The sequence below is a fragment of the Parus major genome, chromosome Z, assembly GCF_001522545.3.
Source record: "Parus major isolate Abel chromosome Z, Parus_major1.1, whole genome shotgun sequence".
Classification (NCBI taxonomy): Eukaryota; Metazoa; Chordata; class Aves; order Passeriformes; family Paridae; genus Parus; species Parus major.
This window is the reverse complement of record NC_031799.1, coordinates 59281758-59309065: the sequence shown is the minus strand read 5'-3', so window position 1 is coordinate 59309065 and position 27308 is coordinate 59281758. Positions and strand designations below refer to the sequence as shown.

General features: G+C 36.3%; 1 protein-coding gene across 10 annotated transcripts in view; it reads right to left on the bottom strand.

Moving 5' to 3' along the window:
* ADGRV1 (adhesion G protein-coupled receptor V1) overlaps positions 1–27308 on the bottom strand; it is a 284918-nt gene that overhangs the window by 116672 nt on the left and 140938 nt on the right. For 9 of the 10 annotated variants that reach the window (XM_015652741.3, XM_019005246.2, XM_019005242.2 and 6 more), the window contains 2 exons: positions 26174–26334; positions 20052–20152 (listed from right to left, as the gene is read on the bottom strand). In XM_015652741.3, the coding sequence (XP_015508227.1) occupies positions 20052–20152; positions 26174–26334 (262 nt within the window). Of the gene's footprint in view, positions 1–15489; positions 17447–20051; positions 20153–26173; positions 26335–27308 lie in introns of those variants that run through there. The other variant, XM_019005248.2, reaches the window with a different exon arrangement.

Below are 27308 nucleotides of genomic sequence, written 5' to 3'. Positions count from 1 at the left end.
CTGGAGAGGGACTCTTTACCAGGAACTGTAGTGAAAGGACAAGGAATAACAGGTACAAACTGAAAGAGGGGAAATTTAGGTTACATATTAGGAAGAAGCTTTTCACTGTGAGGATTGTGAGGTACTGGAACAGGTTGCCCAGGGAGATTGTAGATGCCACAAATCTGGAAGTGTTCAAGGCCAGCTTGGATAAGGCCTTGTGTAAACTGATCTAGGGGGAGGTGTTCCTGCCCATGGCAGTGGGGATTGGTACTAGATGATTTTTAAAGTCCCTTCCAAACCTTAATGCGCTATGATTCCATGATTCTATATAATATATTCAGGAATTGATTAGGGCTCACAGATGGACTATTTCTTCTGTACTTGGCAGAAGACTTATTTCTTAAAACCCCACACATTTTCCAATAGTAGCAATGACCTTTAATATAACCGGTCAGTGGTTGCAGGATCCAATTAGGAACCAGAAATGTTTGTCTTCCACACCCTCTTCAACACGTGGATTAGTCTGAGGGGCAGATGCACATCTGAACTCCAGTAACTCTTTATTATAAGGCTTTCATGCAGTCTTTCGAGCAGAAATCAGAACTGACATCTCCCCTCTTCTAAACAGGTGCCCAATGCATTTAGCTGCAGTCATGCTCCCTCTTTCTCCCTCACTTTGACCTAAGGAATTTTGCTATCATTGTTTCAAACTGGCATAGCATCAAAAGGTGACGTGGAGAGAGCCTCCCACCCAGAGTAGCCTATAGCCTGGTAGTCAGGTTCCAAGATTAAATGAACCATTTTTATTCATACTCAGAACAGGGCATGCCAAAACATCTCACATTAGGGTGTGTAATTTATATGGAACTGTAACTCCACATTAAAGTTTCACTCTTGGGGAATTGGCTATTTATGACAGTAAACACTCACAGATCTTTGCTTGGAAAAAATGCCAGTTATAAAAATGAACCTGCTTATTGATAGGTATGTGGGGAAGAGGAAAGAAAAATCAAACAGGCAGCAGTTTCAATAGCAGCACTGGGACATTAGCATGTTTACTGCTGCACCTCCCTCAAAGTCAGAGTTTGTTTGATAAAGCCAGGGAATGCAGCACTGTTGACAAAGTCCTTTTACAATTGTAATACCTGGAATGGAAAGGAAGACAAGTTGAAAACTGGCAGGTTCTGTCTCTGGCAAACATTGCTGAGATATTAGCTCCTGTGGCAACACTTTGAATATACAGGACCTGGTATTCTAAATCCTAGTGATGTTGGCAGGTGAAGAGTGCTTGAGGTTTAAGGTGGGGCAGCTTTTGTTTATAGACATCGGCACACACACTCTGAATCTTATTTTCTCTCATTTACAGTACCTGGCACACTTTGGGGTTGGTTTTTTTTGGTTACCTTGGTTTTTTGTGTTTCAGTTTTTTTATTTTTGTCTATTTTTTGTTTGGTTGGGGGTTTTTTTGGTTTGTTTTTGGTGGGGTTTTTTTTGGGTTTTTTGTTTTGGTTTTTTTTTTTGGGGGGGGGGGGTATAGCTTAGGAGCCAGGTAGATTTTTTTGTTCTTGTCATATGTCTGAGACATTTATACTAGAAGTTTAAGAAAAAAAACAAGTCAAAATCAGATCACCATATCTCAGCAGTACATGCTGAGTGAAAAAAAACTGAAAAAGTTTGAATCCAATATGAGAAAGAAAGATTAAGTATTTAAAAATTATGTCTGCAGGTTCCTCCTCAAGATAGATCCACAGCACAACTTTTCATGCACAACAAAAACTCTTGTATCTCTCATACATTTTGGTACCTTAGCAAGCATGTCACATTGCAGTACAAGCTTTTTTTCCAGGTTTACCTGCTTCTAATATCCCTGTAAGATCTGTGTTATTTTAACCAATGTGGACATTGGTTAAAAAAACTCTCACAAAAAAAGCTCTCACAATTTCCTCATATGCTAGTGACTATGGATATACCTTATCTAGAGTCCTAGGCTTAGATTATATATATTATTTGTCCCATAAGCCTCCTAAGGTTTATGTGTTTATGCAGTTGATTAAAAAAATCTCTTAAAACATAGACATACTGAACAACAGACAATGATATTATTTAAGTCACCAAGATGATATAAATGGCTAATCAAAGAGCTGAATGAGCAAAATCAGCATGTTTAAATTTTTAGAACTTCTACACGATTCATAATAAAACCAAGCAGGTTAATAAATTAAGAGAAAACACAGTATTTATTATATCATGCTTAATTATAAGTATTACATATCAAAATGTCCAAGAAATTTTACAGCTCTTCTGGTGTTTAACTTCACAGCTTGTAAAAAAGAACTGAAAGTTGTAATACTTCTGTTAAAACTTATTCATTCCCTCGTGTTTTCCTACAACAAATGTGTTAGTTAAGAGGAAAAAAAAAGTTCTGAAAAAATACCCACTTGAATGTAGAAGATTTAGGAAAAAGATGACTGACTGACCATCTCCCTCCAAGCTCCTACTGTTTACTATTTTCAGATTTCCAAGTCTGATTGCCCTTCAGGCCTCAAACAACAAACTCCTACCCTATTGCTACTGCCGGCAGTATATCAGCTTAAACCACAAGCCATTCTAATATTCACTGATCAGTTTATTAGGTATTTAAATCATGCCTGAACTGTGTATGCCCCATTCATATGCACAATTATTGTAGACCAATGAGACAATTCAAAGAGGACTTGTTTACCACAAGACAAAAATCTGGGTTTGGACTTGAATGGCATCCTGCCGTAAATTGCCTGGGAATGGATAAGATGAATTTCTCTTGTTCATCACCACAGTGAAGTAACTGAGCCCCACAGAATGAAAGAATGTTGTTACAGTGTCCAGTAACAAAGGTGACAGTAATTTAAAGACTTTAAAAGGGCTACCATTTAAACAAAAAGAAGCTGGCAGAGTCTTAGCTAAGTTGCAAGAAGTTTATGTTGAGATTAGTGTGGGGAATAACAGGAGTTGCAGGGACATATCAGAAGGAGAAAGATTTTTTGAGAAAGCTGCAGAGGGCAAATCACATGGATGGTAACGATCAGTGAAGTATTAGAATGGGCTTAGATGGAGACACTGCTGAAGGATGAAGGAAAGAAATCAAACAAATACAGTATTCCAGTGTTAAGAAAGGTGGGAAACAGGAGGAGGGGGAGAGATTGCTATAATGAGAACAAAAGTAGTATAAGTTAAGCTGTAGCTGGTAAAGACTGAAGAAAGGAAAACAATGAAAATTCTACTAGCTACTGTGGAGAAAACATAATGGTCTCTGCTTATGAAATGAATTTTGCCTGGCAAAGTTTAGTAATAGGGATATTCTGGTCTCTGAGTCACAGTAGGAGAATTCAGAGGAAATGCCTCATGAATTTGGGAGGCTTACAAGAAGCTAAATCACTAGATTAATGATGGGATGTGCAATCACATGTGAGAGAAGGTGACATTTCTTCAATATAAATCCATAATGGAACATACCTGAAATGCTTAAACAGCTGGCTCTACAAAAATTCTAAGTAGTAACCTGAACAGGCTAGATATCAGGAAGAAATTAGCGTTAAGAGCAGGAGGGTAGAAGAGAGGCACCATCAACAGATCTCCACATTTGGAAAAAATATTAAAAAAAAAGATAAAATAAAGTATCTATTTAAGTATGCACACATTCTGTCTACCTAATCTCTATATTTTGCTCTCTCTCTTCTCTATAATAGTTCCTAAGTCTATGTATAATATATCTATGTACATCTCCACATGAATTTATGTATGTATATCTATGTGTATACACAAAGAGAGGTTAGTTTTTAGTCTGGTACAGTTTAGACACATTTTTAAAATATGGAAAGTTTTATGTACTTTATACTTTAATGCTTTATTTTTCACTGACACGGTGATCCCTGAGAAATGACAATGCACAGAAGATCTTCAAAGTATCCTTAATACAAGATCCATCCAACATCAGTGTACTAAAATCAGTACTTCAGTTCTGAAACAAATTCTAGAACTAGATTCTGATATTTTGAGATACTTATTCCTAAGCAGGCCCCATTAAATAAATGAGAATACTTGAAAAGTAACTTACAGTAAGTGGAAAAGAGACAGAAATTGACTATTGACTGTAGGTAAACTCTCTCTTCCAAAACATAAAAAATTTAGTCAGATGAAAAATACTTCTTAATTTAAAATAAAAATTATCAGAGGGTAATTTTTCTAAGCATTGGAAGAAATATTTTGGTATTATTTTCATTACCAATTTAACTTTAGATATTATTAGAATACTTGCCACAAAAAATTACAACAGAAAACACCTTTAGATATGAATGACTTTTTTTCCCTACCATCCTAGGATATTAAAATAACAGTTCTTCAAAATAAGGGAATAACAGCAATGCCAAATGTATGTGTATGCTTCCTTCTCTAACTACGAAGTGCAGAAGATGCATTCACAGTTAAGTGCAGAATTTCCTGGTTGCCCTGTTTCTAACATTGGGATGATATTCTGTCACTTTTTACTTGTGAACCTCAGTAGTATTTAATGGGACACCCTTATCAAAACAGCAAATTGCCATATTAAGGCCCACAAAACAAATAAACATCACAGTGACATCACACAATAATTTCAAAGAGGAAAATGGAAACTGATGAAGCTTAACTGTTCCCAGTTTCTTTTATCATCTAAAATCTACCTAATCTTAACCTTCATCAACAACCTGAGATTACACATTCACTGTTCAAATGAAAAAGTTCCCAAATTTATAGCGACAGTAGGAAATATAACACTGGAGGGATGGAAAAATACAAGATTATAAAGCTCCCCGCAGCAATCCTTTAATGAAGGTTTTAAACTAACATGAACCCATTAAATAATGTCACATTTAATGAGTACTTAAATAATGTCATTAATAATGGAGTAATTGGACCTTTTTACAAAAAGCAAATCTATTTAGCACTGTCATTATTTCCGGCAATATGAGTTACTTAATAGTAACTTAATAATAACTTAGTTACTGAATAATAACTTAGTTGTTATTACTTTCTAAACATAAATAAGCCAGAAATAATGAGTGAGACCACAGAAACTGCAGCCTAACCACTTAATTTCTATTCTGTAAGAAAAAATACAACATATTCATCTACCTATGATTAGATCAGGTAGTCATATAAAATTACTATTGTGCTTTTCTTGGAAATGACTGCAATTTGGCCAACTGACTCAAGCAAAATGGTATTATATGGAATTTCACAGCAATTATCAACCCAAAGACAAAATCTACAATAAGTTTTTAGCACATGTAATAACTTTCTCATATGACCTAAATAGTTTATCAAATGTAGTTTCATACAGTTTGCTATCAATGAATATAATTTACAATTCACCTTCTGCTTAAAAAAAGTCACAATTTAGACACCATGATGCCACTTAGATGAATTGATGAATATCAAAACCAACCAAAACAAATTTTTCTTTTATTTTATTCAGTCAAGGGAAAGGAATTTCTTTCCTATTTTCAGATACATGCAATTCTTGAAAGAAATCCACACCAATGCTTTTGAAAGAAATGCTAAATTCTACAGATTTCTAAACTGTCATTTCTCAAAAAATTGAATGATAATTTAATGACAAAAATCTGTACAGCTGAAGAAATGTATTAACCTCATTACCTAATCTAGTAATTTTGTTCTAGCCAAGTACCTAACCTTTTTACAAAAGAAGTTTCTTATATGTAATTTGAATGTTGATGATTAATCCTGTAATTTAGTATATAACATTTAAATTTCTGATCCAAGATACACCATCTTTAGATGTCTAGATAAAAATTACATATTTCTCCCTATAATATTTTAGAAGCTACATTAATTTCCTTAATTTCTATGAAAAGAAAAAAGAAATATTTGTTATTCTTGGACAAGTTTGTGACTACTGCTCATTTGAAGTGGTGAAATTCCCTTTAGGAAAGTTAAATTCACTGTGGCAAACAATCTCACTGTAGACAAGGAAAAGGGATAGCTTCCCTCACAAAACTATTCAAAGCAGGAGTCTAACTCAGCTGCTGTCATGGTGAGGAAAGACTTTCCTACTGCAGGAAGGGAGCAGAGGGAGGTCAGGGTCACAGAACTGAAGATCACTCTTGTGGAGCCCTTACAACTAGAACAGTTGCAGAAAAGCTAAAGCTCCTGACAAACACTCATGCAGCTCCATCTCTGTCCAATCAAAACACCCAGAAAGGACAGAGCCTATGCTAACATAGGTCACTGTACAACTTCGTTAGTAAAATTCCCGAAGGATATAGACTAAATTTGTGCCCTATTATGCAAAAATTAATAATATTCTCGAGTCATATTTTATTTATTAGTAACCATGCTGAAAACTTTTGTAGATTTTTATAACAAAGATCTGCATAAGGACTTTTTGTCTTCATTCCCTTTGAGCAATTACTGTCAAAGTATCTGCATAGAGAGGTGACTCTACAACTTCAGCAGCACATAGCTAGTATACTAGCTATATATGTAGAACTATACACAGTTTGATTTAGAAGAAGTGTTTTCTGATGTTATTTTTGATCCTATTACTAACTTCAACACAATTTATAAAGCATACAATAATTCATTTTAGTTTGTTTGCTTTTTGATTATTTTTAAGGAACAAAGGGAGTATTTTTACTGTACCACACTGCATTGCCTTTCGTCACTTTTCTAGGAAAAATAAAGAAATATTCTGATCATAATAGGGTTAATAAAAGGATGATAACTGAGCTGCCTAAATATCAAGTATATCTTCATTTCACATGATGTGGGATTTCATTTGCAGAAATTAACCTGACCATAGTCCAAATCAAAGTTAAATTTGAGAGGAACAAGTGATCACATTAAGAGAGGCCACGAGATAGAGAAACAGATTGGATAATTAAATGGAAGTAGAGATTAGGCTTCTAAAGGATTCTGTGAGAGATATACAGTAGTCTTGCCTTAGCCAAACTTGATTTGCAAGAAAAAACGCTAGCACAACATTTCAGCATTTTAATCTCAGATACACATGCAGCCACATAATTAATCTGGGTATTTTATTAGACTGTGAAAGAACTGTTTGTGAACAGCTTGGAAAATAATGTTTTAAAGTTAATTAGTAAAAGTAAATTTAATTTAGCTAAATTAATTTAGTTAATTAGTAAAAGTATCTGGTAACTCTAAGATTTTATATTCCCTAAAACATAAGTTTTACATAACTTATATGTTACATAAGTTTAACATAATTCTGAAAGCAAAGTGAAGACATCACCCAGAATTATAGCCCATAAAATAAAATAAGTTCCATATAACCACTGAAATCAACCAAATAAAACTGCTTTGTAAAATTCAGGAGGTAACAATATGATCTGCAGAGCTAAACTGTAAGAATTATCTTTAATCACATCTCCAAGTGTTATCACTACATGTGACATTTTGAAAAATACCTGCTAGATGGAATCATTTAGACTATTTAGAGCATTTTGTTGCTCTAAATAGTCTAAATTGTTGCTTAATTATGATCCACTTCAATTGGAAGGGTTTGATTTATAATTTGAAACAATCTGAGCTCAATCTCAATAAAAAATTCTCCAAATCCCATTCTGAATTTCAATTCCACCCAGAAATACTAGAATGGCAAGAAATAAGCCACTTCCTAGCATATGAATGGCAGATCAGAATGAAATCTAAACAGCTCTCTCTGTATTCTCTCATTTGAATGGAGACCACTGATCAAGGAGCTGGACTACATGACCTCTAGAGGTCCTCTCATCCTAACTATTCTTTTTTATTCTGTACTGTGTTTTGGCTATTAATGACCAGTTAATTTCTACCCTGATGCAGACCGACTCTACTATCAGCTGTATTTGGGGAGTCTATGTTCATAGTTCTCCATACATAACATCAAAAGTCAGTAAGCACTGGGCCAAAAAAACATGAGAGAAGGAAATTTCTGATTGACTAATTATTTATTTTTTTTTTAGAATAACCACCACCAAATGCACAGAAAGAGAAGCAGTCTACTTACAAGAAACATGGAGTTACAACTTCCATGATTTTATACAGAAATGTGAAAAACAAATAAAGACAAGGGAAATATTTATGACAATCTTATCATACAGGAGAACTAGCTTCCCATTCCCAAAGTGAATTGAGACTCACTAAGTGCTATGATGACCCATTCCAACAACAAAGTCTGAAAGAAAAGAAAGGAAACATAAAACACCTACCTCCAAACCTCTAAGATAAACCAATACCTGGTTCTTTCTTCAGGTTTATTGAGGAAAAAACCTTAGTACCCTGAGGAAATGAAAGTCAACTCTGAATACAGAGGACATGTTCTTTTTTTCTTTTTCAAATTACAAAATAGATTCTGAAGAAATATTCTTTTTCATATTATTACCAGAGTTCTACACTTGCTGAAAAATCACAATTATTTTTAGAAATTCTGTATCTTCTGACAGTATAGCAACTGCTGTTAGCCTGATGGGTTGTGATAGACAAAGAGAGGGCCATCATGCTATGGAACTGACCACAAAGCTGAGCTGAGCCTAAAAGCAAATTACAAGAAAAATTTTTGAGTCTCTATATTTCCACCTGATGTGCAGGGAAGTCTTGATGGGAAAGGAAGGGAAAAAGAAAAATTATAGTCTCATATTAATTTCTAATGTTTCTAATTTACAGTGACACTTGACTTCCCTGAATAGTTCTGTCTGTCATAGGATGTTACTACACAAAGCTTTGCAAATTTTAGTTAGAAGACATTAGCCATATCAAAAATTATGTTCAACAATGTGACCAAAATAACTTATTTTGGGAAATGTACCATAATGAATTCATCTACTTCATTCCAACTTAGGAAAACCCACCTAATCAATGAATAAATGGCAGCTCATAATTTACTAGACTATTTAAAGCACACTATTTGGTAGTTATCAAACAAGAACACATTCTTAACCTCATGAATTTGTTTCTTTTATTTGAGGAAAATAAGATACAGCACTTAGGAGAAAGTGTTGACAAGTGGGCATGAAAGAGTATTAGGAAGCAGAATGACAAATCTGACTATAAATAACATCCCAACTACATTTGCTCCAGACCAAAAATGCTGAAAATTAAATTACAAGGAATCTGTCCATTTATTTTGTTCACTAGAACTTCAATACCATTTAAAAACTGTGTTTCTCTCCCCTTAAATAAATGCAGTAAATTCATCTGATGTTTTGAAAGCATAATATTTTACCATGGTTGAAAGCTAGCTATAATAGCTACAAATACTTAAATTCTTTACCTGTACAGCAGCTCAAAATCAGGATAGTACAAATGAAGTCTTACAAAGCATTTTTTTTTTTTAAATAATCTGGTGTCCTCTCAGTGTTTGACTAAAATTCTGTAGTGGTATATCCTATTTTCTAAGCAACAGACCTGCCTAGGATTATGTAGTATGTTAGGAGATCATTGCTACAACTTCTTGTGGATGATCCTTGTGCAGGATTATGAAATAAACCAAGTGAAGCTACAACACATTTTCATCACTGACTTACTTCCAAAGCTGGAGTCATATCTCAATGTGTCTGTATCTCAATCAACAGCCCCCAATAACTTTGAATAGTTTGAAAGGGTAATATGATACAACATTCAGTGCAAAGTTCAGTCAGGAAAGTAATCTGCTGGAGCAAATGGGAAAGGGGATTCTTTATACTAAAAATTCCTCCAGTTAGTTCCTTTCTTCAAATTTCTATTTATAATGTCTAGCATACTGTAAACATCACAAATAGTGCAACATTTTATAAACGGGTAAAGTCACAAGTGAGGAACCCATATACAACTCTGAACTAAGTGGGCAAGGTACAACTGAGAAATAAATACATTTATTTGGTTTTGCTTTAAAGAAATGTTTCCAGTTTTGTAGAGCTATACTAACTAATTAGGCAGTAGGAACAACTGTTATGTTATACAGAGCTAAATGTTAGCAGAATCCTGTAGAATATTGTAACATTTTGAAGATTACAAATCAGTAATTCAAGACGTTAGAAAAATAAAGTGCTCCTTTTTTCCTTGGATAAACAGACTAGTCTACTGGAATCTGACATTTGTCAAACTCACTAACAACACCTGTGCATCTCAGCATTTCAGACAAAGAATCTTTTGAAGATGCTTTTTCTTGGGGTGAAGCTTCATAAGGATACTTGCCAATAAGACTGTTCTGAAAGCTGGAGCATAGGGTGATACATGTCTTTGGGCAGAAAGGTTATATTGGAAAACTGATATGCTGTGAAAGCTCTAAATATAAAAATAAAAAATAAAAATTAAACCTGAAAGACCTAAAGCTTCAGCAAATGTTGTGAAATATACTATTGTGTGAAAGCTGCCAGCTCTGTGTGTATGGATGAGTGTCACACACCAGCAGGACTTCAGAATAAAAACTTGTGAACAGCTATCTTCAGAGACGTCTCATCACATTTTATTATTCTGCAATGCATACTTTCTGGATGTCTAAACCAGAGTGAACTTAGTAAGAGTTCATTATAAATCCGAAGGAAAATCTTCCAGGCAACAAGAGAATGAGAATTTGGTGTCACATTCATGACTTCTGCTTCCAGCCAGAGCCAGCCAAGCTCAGACACAGACTCAGTCTGCACCTATTACTGGATTTGTAAGGAGTGACTTATTTTTTGTACTTGTGATAAAAAGAACAGTTTTCCAATCATGCTTCTAAGGGGAAAATCAGCACTTGCTTTATATGTCAGGAATGATCTGTTATTGCAATTAAGAGCAAGTTCACCTTTGATTTTACCCTTTTGCAGCGCTGAGCATACAGGCACAGAGCGAAGACAGAATACAGTCTAAATGTTAAAGCTGACAAAGCTATCTTCATCTTAAACCAATACAAAAACACAACTAAGAATACATTAGAGAGAAACATTTAATAAAGTTAGAGTAAGATAAGTGTGACCCTTTGATCCCTAATGTAAAGTATTTTATAACACAAAGTTTAGTTAAAAGCTAAACATGATGAAAATCCTTTCATTCAACTTCTCTCTTTCCTTCCATTTCATTCCTTTTCCAGTGAAACCACATTTACACAAGGCTTTAAGAAATCAGTCTGATGTTAATAAAATATATTTTAACAATAATTAGCATTTACTATCAAATATATCCTGAAAGCTTTTTTTCTTCAAAGGTGGAAAGCTGAGATTCCCAGACTAATAATTATCCTGACAAGATTAGTTGCCTTCACATCTGATCTCAGCTAGAAGTTAGTAATAAGCTGCAACATATTAAGGCTAAATATCAGCCTGCATAAAGTTAAAGTCAAGGTACAAGTTTATACGAAATATAAAGATTATATAAGGATATTGTTTTAATCTGTCCCATGTCAAGGATAGGACACTGTATACCACTATAAGTTAATGACTTGGCAAATATTCGGATGAGGGCTTAGGAACACGTTAAGCACTCATCTACCCAAAACTCTGCTCAAAGGTGAGTGACTGCAAGGATTTTTGAGAACCGAAGAGCCCAATTAAAGTTAAAGATAGATTTTGATAGAGGTCTGTCTTTTATCTTCCATGAAGACCGTTTGAAAATGATCATGTAACTGTCTCAAATAGTCTGTAAGTACACTGCTGTATCTTGATTACAGATTATACTCAAGCACAATTTGCAATATTTTAAAAATACTTCAGAAGTAACAGTGAACAGAACAGTGAAGTAGCAAATACTTCCGCAGTAATTATGAGCCAATTTTAATTATGAATTTATACAGAACACACAGGTCTGTGGTTGTACATTTCAGTTATATAATTCTCTATCTGACTCTTATTTATGTTGTGCTGAGTCATGCACACCTATAAAAGAGGTGGTAGGAAGACAAAAAAAAGTGTCTTTTAGGTTTAGAGGACTGGTATATCTTCATGGGATGTATTCATATTGTATGGCTACTTGAGTCCTCTCTTCCCAATTTTTTTTTCACTGTGGGAACACATCAATAAGAAATAAAAGGCCACCTATCCTAAAGCAAAGCTTCAGTTATTGCTGTTACTATTTATTTATCTTTTCTTTTCTCTTTGGTCTCAAAACCACAGATTATTTACTAACTTACTTTCAAGGCTGATTTTTCCTGATTTTGAATCTGTGTACCATATAGCACAAGAAGCCTAAAAGGTTCAGTGAAGAGGTGCCACTTGACCTTGTATAACACAGTGAAAACATTTTTATGTCCCCACCTGCTTCTACACAACGATGGAAGGCTTGTGCTTGGACTACCTGGAATATGCAGCTCTCTACCACACCACAGAGTAGAGCAGTATCTGCCCAAAACTACTGCCAGACACAATAAAATGCAAGTCGCTGGACACTGCAAGGACCAGGGATAAATACTGGGGAGACCAGGGAAAGGGGTAACACTTTTCATCAGATTATTTATCCTTTGAGTGGAACAGATATTTTGTATCCCTGAGTAAATGAGATGCTAGGTGCTTTGACTCAATTCTGTTTGTTTACTTACAGACAATCTTTAGACTTCGAGTTCCTGTGCTTTCCAAGCTACTTCTTGCCAGTTAATCCACAATTATTGACTAAGGGAAGATTCCTATCACATTTCACTGTGAAGTTAAAAAATGTAGTTAATTATCTCCTGTACACTTTCTCCCATCTCTGGTCTCTGAAACCCACATAAAATTCTACTATTGCCAGCAAATGTTTCAACTATAGAAGTCAATTTCTAATGATGCACATGCCTTAGTTGCATAATTGATTTCTTAGTGCTTAGTTGATTTCTATTTGTTCATCTAGCTTTGCCCAAAAAAAGTTTCCCAGTTTTTTCACTTTTTTTGAAATAGAAACTTGGAAATATAGCATCATAGTTTTCTAAATATTTTTTCATGACTGAACACAATTTGGGTTTTTTTTTTTTTTTTGGTATATGAACATATAAGTTATATACTTCTAGTTTCTCCCTCTGGCTAATACATACCCCAAACTCTTGGTCAATCATTTTGCTGATTATTCACTGACAATCCAAGCCATCCCTAATGTTAATTTAAGGTTTTCATGATAATTTTTCAGGATCTAACCAGATCTACACTAATATTAGTGTATTTCAAATTATATTTTAAAAAGATTGACATATCTTAAAAATAAAAAGAAAAAAGTTAAAAAGTCTGTCATGTTAAATCTGTTTCTTTAATTTTTATGAATCTCTGTAATGTCATTTTCAAAAGGTATTTTCTATACTAAGAGGAAAAATGACCATGGGAACAAAATCAGACCTACCAGCATATAAAAGTCAATCACAGCCTACTGACTAAACTATCAAAAATCATTTAAGCATTAAGCATTATTAAATTAAGAATTATTAAAAAACATTTATTCATAGCTAACCACAATAATTATTAAGCTGGTATTTATGAAAATAATATTCAGTTATTTTTAAAAACAATCAGAGCCGCAGTACATTTAAAACTAAACTTGCCATATGAATCTGGCAAGATCAGGCTCTGGTTTCATATGTACAAACAATCAAATTAACTCCTTAAAAGGACTCGTTAATCTACTGTGTATGAAACATTAGCTGCCTTGAAATTATGAAGTAGCTCATGGGTGAACTGTCAAAACTGGAGGAAAAAAAGACCCCCTTAAAACTTTCCCTCATGTGGAAGCAAGCGAAGTGATAGTGGTGGAGAAAGAACAGAACTTAAAGATTCAATGCTTAGTACAATTTTAATAAGCTGTAAAGGAAAACTAAGTGCTATTTTTTATAAAACCCTATAGATTTTTTCCTCTGAAAGATAAGCTAAATTAAGAATGTTTTAGAAACTTCATATTAACACAGCACAGCTGTTGATATGGCCTGAATTTATGAGTAACAGCAACTCCTCATCAAGGCAGGTCTAAGGAAAGCCTTCAGAAGGGAAAAGAGCAACAGGAGATTTACTAATTAGGAGAAGTAATAGATAACTACTTTCTTTATTAAAGCAGAATGGTGCACAGGAGAAGACAGAACAAAGGCAGATGAAGAAAGGAGGCAGAAAATGGGAGAAAGAGTTGAAAAACTACAATGAAGCAGGAAATAGAGAGAGGTAGCAGTATAACCTGCTTCACAGTAAGACACCAAGAACAGCAGTGAATAGGCAACCTGGGAATGTTTCTATCTGTTCATCCGTGTGTGTGGTCCCCAACTGCTTGTGATGTTGGGAAAAAATAGAGTATAATAAAAAAGAGCTGGAAGGCATTAGCTGATAGAAATCTCATATTCTTATCTTTAAAGTGATAAACAGAACATTTGACTGTTTGTAGTGAGGACAGGAGGTGTGAGGTAATGTAGCAGCATTCTAACATATGTTATAGCACTGCTCATATATCTGAATTTTGGCAAACCCTAGGAGATAATCTATAAAAAAAAACTAACAGCTTGTGTATAACACTACATGGGGCTCAACATGAGAAAAATGAACAAGGATGACAGAAGCAAAATCCCTACAAGTACCAAACATAAAAATATATGGTTACTTCCATAATCCTAAATTGTTAGTGAAAGACCAAAATCCTTTGCTGGCAGATGAAAACAAGTAACATAAGATTTAAATTGAATATTTCCAATTGATTTCTTACACTTATTCACCTGGTCATGACAACTACCCTCTCTTCATAGGATATAGGTTTTTCAGCTGCTTCTACATCTCCACACTCCCTAGACCGAGACCACAAAGATAAACTCTTAGAGCATTTCCAGAGCCTTTCATTTTTGTCTGAGCTTTAGCTCTAAGTATCAGCATCATCATATCAAATCTCTTGGAGCCGTGGCAACTTGGCACTTGATGGGACTCACAGGCAAACTGACTCCCTCTGCTGGTAAGAAGGGAAATATTCTGCAATAAGGGTTCTATGAGTAGCCTGCTCCTCAAGAAATCCAGGTAATCAGGTAATGATCTGCTGTTGTTTTATGGTAGCAGTCCTTACTGTTGGAGTCTGAGATACAGATTGTGTGCCCTTGTTTCTAATACTTAGTTATAGGATTCAAAAAAACACTGAATTTCATATAATATGAAATTCATGGGCATGTTTTCATGGTGATACATGAGAACAAATGCTAAAGTTAGATAGGAAAAGTGTAAATATGTGAATTAGAAAGTTTCTTGAATCACTGGATGAATGGGTTGAGGTTTAGAGTTTAAAGTAGTTTAGAGAGCAAAAGACAAGATGGAGGATTTAGGGTGTTGTCTCTTGTTCTTCTTCTTTCTTCTTCATGTTTTTCTCCTAGGGGTTTTTGGGTAGTAGTAGGTGATTGGGTAGAAAATGCCGCAGTGCAGCACACAGGTGTTGGGTCATTGGGTCACTAATAGAAATAACTTAGTTGGCACCTGTTAATTGGGTAAATGGACACATAAAAGACCTTGAAGAAGATCTTTGTTAGCCATTTTACCCCTTTTCTATCATAATGCACATAGCTCCTTGTACCTTGTAATGCTGATAAGAAAAAATAAACAACTGAGACCAAACGAGAGAAAACTGCCTCTCTCTCATCAATCTTCAGTTCAAAGGGAAAAAGAACCCAATCCAAAAGTCCTTGATGAGACACTTACTCACTGTTCAATTGTGCCTAATACATATTCTAATGATTGGGTACTCCACTTCTCCAGGTATGGATTTCTTGACTCCCAGATTCTGAAGGATGTCACACACACCTTACCTTATCTAACACCTGAGGACACCTGATTGTCTGTGTGTCTGTCTATCTACCTATTTATCTATCTACTTTAATATGTCTTCATATATACATACATGCACAAAACTTATAAAGTCATTGAAATCTTGATATAGCTAACAATCTCTTATACTAAAAATCTCTGATTAGCTCCAGCTTTGACTGATTTTTCCTGGATATTGAGTAATAGAGATTAGCCCACAAATCCTCATTGATTTTAAAATGTATTTCTTTCATATAAAATAATTCAATTTATGCTAGTCCCTCCAAAATTGTCTTTTATTTAAAACAAATTCACAAGTAGTTCTACCTATGATTAGATTGAAACTGCTTCTGAAAGAAGCTGAACAAACTTGGTGGGAATTACTGAAATCAGCTAGTTAATAAATAAATAAGTCAGTTTGAAAAGTAATAAAATAGTCCCTGGAGAAAAGGATTAGGTCCTGATTCTTGTGGTAACACAGAAAACAGGCAAGACTCCAGAAGTCTCTGCCTGCTGTATTACAGGGGACCGTGCTTTCAGCAGGACTAGGGAACATACATCATTTCCCCTGGAACACCATGACTGTTACAAAGTAAATAAAATTTATTTTCTGTGATCATGCAGATGTTATGCAGGGAACTAGTGAAAACAGATTACCCAGAGGAACACTTTACTGATACACCTTTCCTTTCTGACATACCCAACAAGTGTCTCAACTAGCTGTGCATTCCAATACTTCAATAGAAGTGAAAATCTCTTCCACTTTTCATTCTTAGTGACATCTGTAGAATCTTTCCTTCTATAAATGAGAAATGTTAGACTTTATTATCCCAAAGAGAGGAATACTGACATCAAGGGTGGAAGAAGACTACATACCACTCATAATTCTTACTGGACTATTTCTTATCACAAAGTAACAGAACAAAACACATTATCATGGAAATCAAATTTCTAATATGCGCACCAATTCTGGATCACTGTACAGTTATTTTCTGTTTCCTGTGTGCCCTCTCAAATCTTACAAGTAAGCATTGTTCATATCTCATCAGCATTATTTGCTGCTGTCAGGTTACAGCAAGGAAATCTCAGGTCTAGTTTTCTTCAAAGAGAAATTCCGTCACTTTGGGAAACTGGGCTCTAACTTAAAAGTAATGCATAAAAATATTTGTTGTTTCCTATTCCATATAGTGAATGTGTGTATATGAAGTTGCACATTTCATACAGACTTGGTGTTTAGCGGAACTCTGCATCTCCCAGCTTCTTCAGAAACAGTCCTTCAACTAAGATATCCCAGCAGCTGACTAAAAGGCTCAGGCTTACCTTAAGGGAAAACTGAATTAAAATCAAAACTTTTCTCTACTGCCAGGAGAGAGGCAGGCACTCAGTCGCTCACTGTCACGAGTTGCCTCTGCGGTGGATGGTACAGAGAATCACCCTAGATACCTCATTTTGCACCTCACTTTGCAAGCTCCCCCTATCCAGGTTATATATGTCAATTTCTTTTGGGCTTGATTTTGTGTAGGGGAAAATCAGAATTTCCTTATTTTGGAAGAGAAGAGTTAAGATTAAAACAGTACAGCAGAAGCACCATTTCACTATTTCTGTAAAGGTTTCACTTTTATAGGATGGCAGAAGCTAGAAGCTCTATTACTGATCATTCATTCATTCATTTTTCATATCTTGCTCCTTCATCATTTCTTGGAGATTTTATCACATCTTTAAAATTTATCTTCTGGCAGAATTGTCTGAAAGACAATCTGAAAAGAAAGAAAATCTGAAAAAGTCCAAATAATAAAACAACAATTCTATGAAAGCTGCAGTTTATAATTTTTAATAAAGATTCTTTAAAAAGAAGATGGTATGCACTATTGCTTCTTGAAAAATGTAACTGACATGCATGTTTGTATTTCTGCTCAGGCTGAATAACATAATTTTCAAATCTTTAGAGTAAGTGTAATTCTTCATCATGCATTTCCATCAAAGTCAGTGGTAGGGTCAACTTGGCCTGGCAGTTTGGTAGTTATTGCAGTGACAGGAAGTGCTAAGTGCATCATAGCAGTGTACAAGAAGCTTAAGGACAGGATGAATCAGAAAACATTCATTTTTTGTTTGACAAAAACACAGTTTCCCCTATGCCTTTTTTTTTTTTTTATTTGACCACTAGATGTTAAATTTGCTTCGCTGCCCATAAGAATAAAAAGCCATTTGTACACAGTAATTGCTGTAGGCAGATTGTGAATGTTCAGTACTCCAGAGAATTTGCTACTGCATATAGGCAAAGCAGCTCAACATGCACTCACAAAAAGTCTAAATGGAGAATTCAGCATACATTCATGTCATTTATAATGCTCAGCATGTAATGTGGAAATGGCCCCTGAAATTTAATGTGGACAAGTTGCATCAAGTTCAGTATACACAAACAAGCCATATATAAAGTGCTTATTCATGCATTCTGTCTGGGAATTCTCAGGCAAAGCATGGTAGCTGTAACAATGGTTCCTATTAAGATTGTAATCTAGGTTTATAGCTCTGAAAAGAAGAATTTTATTGACTAGTATGACAGTATAGAGACATTCTGAAGTACATTCTCATATAGAATTTTTTTAGATACTTAAAAATTCACCTAAATTTACTCCAAAACTGAAAATCTCAGCCCAGCAATTTTTTCCTTCATGCATTTAGGGTATTGCTACACAAACTGATGCTTGAAAGCAATAAAAAACATTTTACAAATGTCTAGGCTTTTTTGTTTTTCCAGTGAGCTTCACCAAACACATGGTGAAACATCCACTCTTGAATGCTTTATAAGTGCTCCATTAATGGAGGCAGCCCAGGACACACCAAGAATGAAATGAAGGTTGAATGTTGTGAATCACCATTCCCCATCACTGACAGAGAAATGAACCATTGTGAGCAACTACAGAGCAGGCACAGCCTTGCAACAGCAGGTTTCTGAGCAATGTGCTGAAAGATTTGACTGCCATCTACAGACATGAGTAACTAGTGCACCGGTAGCAATTTGAAAAGAACCCGAAAACTATAACCCTTATAAACATCCAGTGTAGATATTAGACAAAACCTAATTATGTATGTATGTACAAAACAGTGGAGCTACCTGAAAAAGCTTCCCAGTTGGTTTTTATGTTGTTGGTTTTTTTTGGTTTGGTTTGGTTTTTTTCCTCATAGAAATATAAACACATAGAGAAACGTGACCTTCTTCATTCTCTAGAGTGGCTTGAGAGTTAATAGTTACAAATCTAGTGTCTAGTAGTGCCTAAAGATTAGTAGATCGAAATGGAAAATAATAACATTTTCCTTGTATTTAAAATATTAATTATTAAGTAGTGATTTTTACATAGTAAGTTCTTAGTTAAAACTATCTTAAATACTTGTCATACAGAGTCATCATTTGTTCGCAAACCCACAAAATTTCCAATTACATAGTGAATTTCTAATCATATGTACAGTGACCAAATGCTTGTATGTGAGTACAGCTGTACCTACATCATCTACATGGAGTTTTCTGTTACATTTTGGCTACCCGATCAAGCTAGTTCATAACAGGCCAACATATCACAAAATCAGGAACTGCACAAAGATTTTCTTTCAGCTGTTCAGAACAGCTAGCTAGTAGTTCAGCTCTCCCTCGTCAAACACCCTCTTTTCACTCTTACTTAAAACCGCTTTCCTTTATCTGACAGCTGCTGCTGCCAAACCATCTGTAATTCCTATCCAAACTAGCTCACTAGCTAAGTAGTTACCCTGCTAAAATCCTCTTGCAAAAATTTTGTTCTAAACTTTCAAAATCATTGCACGGCAAAAGGAAAAGAGATCAGGAGAGCCACGTATTTAAAGGATTGAGGATGAATGACACAATTACTTACAACCATACAAATTGTACCTCTGTAATTAAAATTATTTACACATCACATAGAACTGTTTTCAAGAATTATTCTTCAGAGATCAAAATTAAATATAAAACTGAATATGCAGGATATTTAAACAAAAAAACAGGTCACAGTTAGAAAAGCCTTAGGCCCAAACAGAAGAAAACTTTCAAAAGTTAGAATTGATCACAGCATTCCACACATGAGACTGTCTTCTCATTGTTATATCATCCATCAGTTTTCATTAAATATTTTCAGACAGTGTGTAATTTCACTTGAATTCCCAACACATATGAATATGTGGATTAATTGGATTTGAATACTGGACTAATTTTAGTGTCATATGTTGACACTTAACACTTTCCAAAAACATTTACACTGAAGGAGGTCTGTTTAGACATGGCCATTAAAGTGAAGAAAAGGAAATCAAACATGTACTTACTCTACATTTTGAAACTTGAGCCTTTTTTCTTACCTGAGTACCCAAACAAGCAACCATCATATGAGTGAGAAGTTTAGCTGCAAACATGGTACACCTGGTGCAGAAAAGGTGGGAGATGATAGCCAAAGTGAAACCTACAGAAAAATGACAATGAAAATGGGGGAAAAAAAAAAAAAAGGAATATGTAAGCTTAAACTAATAAACTCTTCTATTCTATCATCCACCAGATGTTCCTCGAAGATGCAGATTACCTAAAAAAATACCAACCAACCCACCAGCCAACCTTAGAGAAAGAGTATGTTCATTTTGATTCACAATGGGATCACTCATGAGTTTATTTCAAGTACTAACATATATTTAATGTTCCAATAGGAGTTGAAATAATTTCATAATGTAAATAAGCAATTTTTGAAAAGCATTTTTATGCCACTTTCTGCATGATATGGGTGATTATCATAATAGTTACATAAAAAGCAAGAGTAACTGTCCAGTGTCCACATCAGTGCATCCAAAAATTTTTCTAAATTACATAAAAAGTTCCAAGTTACATAAAAAATGCCTCCTGTTGCGTAGCACTATTTTAGCAAATAGTTTTAACCTTCTAAATGCCAATCTCCCATTTCATCTGTGTTGAGCACAAAAATTTGTTGTAGCAGTACTCAGGAGAAACAACACCACTTTTTATTTCACGTATTAATTGTAAACATGAACAGAACACAAATGGAAAAGGCCCTTTCCTACCAGCATGTAGTTCCTGGTAAAAAGACTCTAGGAAAGTTATGACACCAAGGAAAACACAACTAAATCTCAGAATTAATTAGAGTTAATTGTGCATTCTCACAATAGCCCTAGTCAGGGCAGGAATTTAGGTAATCAAGGCAGATCTTTTATGTTGGTCTTGAGACTGATTATTTGATCAATTAGCAGGATTTGTAAGATTTGAGTGAAATAAATAATTGCTAAAAGTATTATTTCTAAGTATTCCAATATTACTTATTGATATTTATATGACTATCCACATGATCTTTTTTTTCTTTTTTTTATATTCTTCAGAGCTAGAGGAAAATGTCAAGATAAATGAACAATATCCTTATCACTCTTAAAAATAAAACTATTTGTTATTTAAAATATTCGTTTAAATCTAGTAAACTGTATCATCACACAAGTAAGCATCTTCAACCAGCCAAAAAAGCTGAAAGGATTGGAAAGCATTTGCCTCAAGTTCAAAGTAACCCCTCAACTTTCATTTTTAAAACACAGTTTTACGACATATGACTACAGTAAAGGACTAGTTCTGAGCAATTATCTACATCTGTATTGCTTCCAATTCAGCAAGATGTTTTCTTAGCTTTGCACATTTTTTTCTTCAGTTTCTATAGCATTTTGCATTTTACAGTATTTTTTTCCACCAACTTACTTGTTTTTCCTTTGTAATCCAGTAACTGTAGTTTAAAATACACTTATTTTTATGTGCTAAAATCTTCTTTTTTATTTTTAAATATAACCATCAATTTGTGTGTAACAGGTAAAAAACCTGAGTGGTTTCTTCTGTTTCTTTGTCTTTCTTTTCCTTGTCTGACATTTTAAAAAAATTAAGGAGCCTAGATTTAACCTGTTAGGGCAGTTTGCTTAAAAGGGACAGATACATGATTAAGCTTCTTGTGTGATTTTTGTTACTCATATAGTGATGATCTAATATAGAAGTCATTAACTTCACAAAGAGCACAACCAGACCCCAATTTAAGAGGGTTAGTCAAGAATTCCATTTAGCATGTTTTTTTAATAAGCCCATTACTCTTAGTGCCTATAAATGCAGGAGGTCATTTCCAACCTAAATAATTCTATGGTTCTAAGAAAAATTTACTTTAAATTGTGGCTGCTGCAATATAAGAGGAACCCAGCTGCAATATGAAGGGCTCTTTCAGAAGCCAAGTTGAGTTTAGAATTTAGATCCCCTGTTTCCTGTTTGGCATTTTGGGACTTACGCTGTTGAGGCTGCTATTGAAGAGTGTCATGTTCCTTACAGGTTAAACTCAGGATTTTCTCCCAAGATCTTGGCCAGCAGTTGGGCAGAAAGAAGAGTGTAATGGAATCCATCTCTCCTGAGTTATCACTTCTGAGTGTAAATTCCAGCTAAGTTTATCAAAGAAATTTGACAAAGAGGATGACTGTATTGCTTCTAGCAGCACAGATGATTTTAGGATTTTTAAGTTTCTTCCCCCAAATGAATGATAGGTTATCTCTTTTCAATCAAGCATCTCAAGAAACAGCGAATCAGACAAGCAAGGGGTGTGCCACATGTAGTAGATTTAAATGACCCTAGGGAGATTGTTGACCCAGACCAGGCAAACAGGAGCATGGCACAGCAGTTTGGACAGAAGGGGTGCAGCTGCTCTCCTGGCTCCTGATGGTGGGTTGTATATTAGATGAGTGTTTTGGTTGGGTTTTTTGGGTTTTTTTTTTTCCCCACTGACTTGACTAGATCCAGCAACAGTTTACAAATGGTCAAAAGCCATTGCTGCTGCTGCCAGCGAAAGTGTGCTAAGCCAAACAGAGCCCCCCAGGAAGGACACAGCTCTCCAGACCCCTGTCTGCAGGGAGTGTCTGAGCCTGAGGGAATACCAGAGGACAGTGCAAAAGGCACCTGTGTGTGGTGTGAGCAGGTGAATGATCTACTCTGTCTGGTGGCAGGGCTTAAGCAAGAAGTGGAAAGGCTAAGGAGTCATAGGAAGAGCAAAAGAGAAATGGGCTGGTGGAGCTACAGCCTTGCAACCCTGAGAGGAGCTCGGCAGGAGTCAGGAGTCAGAGGAGCCCTGTTCCTTTTACCATCAGGCAGCAGGAGGACACCTAGCAGATGGGGAGAATGGAAATGGGTACCTACTTGGAGAGGTAGCAAAATTCCCTCCGGACCCCCATCACCTTCCCGAGTGCCCTTACAGAATAAGCACGAGGCCCTGGGTCCAGAGGCTCAGGCAGATGACAGTAAACAAAAAAAATCTGTCTGGAGAGTCTCCCAGGTGCACTTGTCTGTCAGATGGATCACAACCTCAGGAAATTAAGAATAAAAGAAGGGTAGCTGTAGTAGGTCGCTCCCTTCTGAGGGGAACTGAGGGCCCTGTATGTCAACAAGACCCATCCCACAGGGAAGTCTGCTGCCCTCCTGGGGCCCAGGTATGGGATCTCAGCCCCCTGATTATTACCCACTACTGCTTGTCCAGATTGGCAGTGATGATGTTGACACAAAGGGTACAGGGTCACTAAAAAGGACATCAGGGCTCTGGATTGGTTGGTTGGTTGGTTGGTTGGTGGGGCAGGAGCACAGGTGTGGCTCTGTTAGTTCCTTCAGGAGCAGGGATGAATGATAAAAGGAATAGGAAAACCCACATTACCAATGAGTAGCTTAAGGGCTGGTTCCATCAAAGGAATTTTGGTTTTTCTACCATGGGCAATTTTTACAGCACCAGGCCTGCTTGAGTCAGATGGGCTCCACCTGTCTAACAAGGGCAAAAAGGATTCCAGCCCATGAGTTGGCAGGGCTGGCTGCGAAGGCTTTAAACCAGGTGTGAAGGGGGAAGGGGATGAAACCAGGCACTCCAGAGATGAGCCCAAGGGTGGTAAGCCGAAGTCAGGGGTGAAATCAGCAGCCCAGCTGAAGTGCACGTACACTGATGCACACAGTGACAAGGAGCAGCAGGAAGCCATGGCACAGCAGGAAAACGATGACATTTTCACCATCACAGAAATGTGGAGGGATGACTTGCAGGACTGGAGCACTGCACTGGACAGCTACAAGCTCTTCACAAGAGACTGGAGAGGGAGAAGACTTGGAGGGATGGCTGTATATGTCAGGGAAGCTCTGGACCATGGAACTTGAGATTAATGACAAGATCAAGTGCCATGGGTAAGAATCAGGGAAAGGCCCACAAGGCTGACATCCTGGTGGGAGTCTCTTATGGAATCTCCTCATCCAACCAGGATGAGGAGATTATTGTATAAGCAGCTGGAGGATGTTTCAAGATGACCAGCTCTTGCTCTTGTAGGAGATTTAACCTGCCAGACATCTGCTGGGAGCTCAACACTGTGGAAAAGAGACAGTCTAGGAGGTTCTTGGAGTGTATGGAGGGGAGCTTCTTGTCACAGCTGGTGACTGAGCCTGACAGGGGTGGGGCTGTGCTAGACCTGCTGTTTGCAAATGGAGAGGAGCTGGTGGGAGACGTGGTGGTCAGAGGCCTCTGGGGCACAGTGACAATGAAATAACAGAATTCTTAATATTTGATGAAACAAGGATATTGAAACTTGAATAAAACTTCTACACTAGTCTTCCAGAGGGTGGGATTCAGCATGCTGTTTTGGAGTGTACCTTGGGAAACAGCCCTCAAAAGCAAAGGGATCCAGGAAAGTGGACATACTTCAAGAAAGAAATCTTGAAGACACAGGAGCAGGCTGTCCCTATGTGACAAAATATGAGCCAGTAGGGACTGGGACGGGCTGCCTGGGGAGGCGGTGGAATCACCACCTGTCATGGAGTTACTTCACCTTTAAGAAAAGTTGAAGTTTCTGGGAACTGCCTGGAGTCTTTTCTCCTGACCAATTATCGGTCATTGCTGAGAACTGACAGCAGTTTAGGCCATTGAAAGGTGGGATCAACTTGTGAACCCTACCTTAAAGTGTAAAACCAGAGCTCCCTTGGTTCTCTTTGTTTCCTGGCTGTGAAGAGTGGCAGAGCTCCGGGCCTCCCATTCCCAGCCCAGGCCATGTGGTCGGGCGGGGACTGGGCTGGGCCTGCCGCATCTCCCGGCTGGGAGATGAGGGCCCTGCGGAAGGTTTTCCCCGGGCTCAGGCCGGGCCGAGCCGAGTCAATCTCTGGCTCGGCTGCAGGTTTTTGCTGTAACTAAATTCACTAGAAACTGCTGAGTGAAGAAGGAGAGAGAGACTCTGGACCTGCAGCGGGCTGGGGCGGCGACTACACTCTCCAGAGCAGCCATGAGGAACTCTCCATTGCAGACGGCTCCAGTTCCTGCACCGGCCAAGGCCACAGAACTACCTACAACAGCCTGGGCAAGATTTTAACTCTTTCACTACCCAGATGAGGCTTGTGGATTAATCTTTAATCCAGAGAGGAAAAAAAGAGAGTGATCAACCTGAAAAGAGACTTTATAAACTACCAGTGACAGGAAAGAAAAAAAAAGCTTCAGAAAAGGTAGAGAATTAAGAAGATGCTTTAATTTAGCTGAAATATCTGTCTGTTAAAACTATGGAGATGGACAATGAAGTCCTGAAAAGAACTCCTTTAATTCATGGTAAGTATCTAGGGAGGAATAAAGTGTTCAAAGTGTAAACTTGAGTAATTATGGTATAGTGAAGTGCTGGGAGATTTGAAGCCTTGAGAGGCAATGAGAAAACTGTGGTCTAGTGAAGCTCACAGAAACAGATGAAGACTTCTTTGCCTTTGAATACTCATCCTTAAAAATGCTATCCCTAGACCCATGGCCCAAACACACCTCAGAGTGATGTGAAAATGGGAGGGGTGGGCTCTTTTTCACCAAAGACTGGTGAAAAGACTGTAGCAAGAATTGGGACTGTTTTAACCACCAAAGTTCCAAAGTTGTTGTCTCTGTTGTCATGTGAAGAAGGGAATAGTGGGTAGATAGGGGATGAAAAGGTTTTTCTGGAAATTTATTCTGGTGTTCTTATTATTGTAGTTTGTCAATAAACTTTGTTTATTCCTTTTAAGTTTTATGCCTGTTTTGCTCTTGTTCTAATCCATATCTCACAGCAAGAAATAAGTAATTTTCTTAGTTATTGGTTTTAAACCACGACACCACCCTTGGAGGTGTTTAAGAAAAGACTGGATGTGGCACTCAGTGCCATGGTCTAGTTGATAAGGTGGTGTTAGATCTTAGGTTGGACTCAATGATCTCAAAAATCTTTTCCAACCTAGTTGATTCTGTGATATTTCTATGCTTGATATTTTTTTTACAGTGGCAAAATTTGTCAGTGTGCAAATACCAGACAGGATGGCACCTTTAGTTAACATTCATTCAATATTCCACTAAATAAAAAGATTGCCATCAGCTACCAAAAATGTTAATAATCAATCAGTTTTACTGGTCACCAGTTATTATTAGTGAGAAAATTGTCATAAATGAACTGACCTGAAATGCAGATGAATCCAGAAGAAAAAAAAGCCTCATTGTATGAAGACAAATTATCTGTTTGGGCATGAACTGCATAAATAGACATATGAGAACAGGAGCATTCCACATAATCTGATGTGTCATCAACCACTTTGCAGAACCCACTATCAGACAGCCAGCTGCAAAACAACAATTTCACAAAGTTGGAAATGGACTTGTGTAATTCACATGGTAAGCAGACTTAAAAAAAATTTGCTGTATTCCTGGAATATTAACTTCCCTAAACTGTTGCAGAATTTTTTTCATCATCTTTCAATCTTTCATATGCAGTGTCCAGAATACCACATTTACATGAGATTAAACTGTTGCTCTTTTATGGTTTTTGGTTGTTTTTTAATCTTTGTAAATATATTAAAAATAACCTTGTTTTCATTAGCGAATTTTTGTGGCCATGTTTTTAAAATTTCTGCTAGATTTCTAAGTCTGTCTGGCTTTTCAAACAGTTTGTTACTTAACTTACTTACTTGTTACTTAACTTTCCTCAATACCTTACCCTGTTATTGAGAACATTTTACACTGTTCTTTGTTGGTTTGAAATTAATATTCAGGGGTTTTTTTTTGGGGGGGGGGTTGTTTTGTTTTGTTTTTTTCTGGTTTTTGTTGGTTTTTGGTTGTTATTTTTTATTTTGGTTTTTTTTGTTGTTGTTTTGTTGTTTTGGGGGTTTTTTTCAGTATTGCTGAAGTGGTTTGGAAAAAGGATAAGGCATACCACAGGTGAAATCATTAGCCATTTCTACTGGAAATTGTGCCTAGATAAAAGGAGAGCATACAGGTAAACTGCAGTGCATCTCCTCCTTAAGAGAAACAGTTTGTATCAACAGCAGGCTGATATCATCTAGTTGCTCTAATGAAATGGAATCTAAACCAACTAGACTTCAAAAGGAAACAGAACATAATTATCTCCAAATCATTAACACATTCATTGATGCAATTCTGGGATTTATCGACTGTCACTGTAACTTAATGCATCATTATACAATCTAAATGATATTTTAATGAAAAAAGGGGAGAAGTCTGAGAAATATCTGAGCTAGAATAACTACTCATTTTATTATAAGAAAAGTTTTATGTACCGTTAAAATGGCCAGAAAAA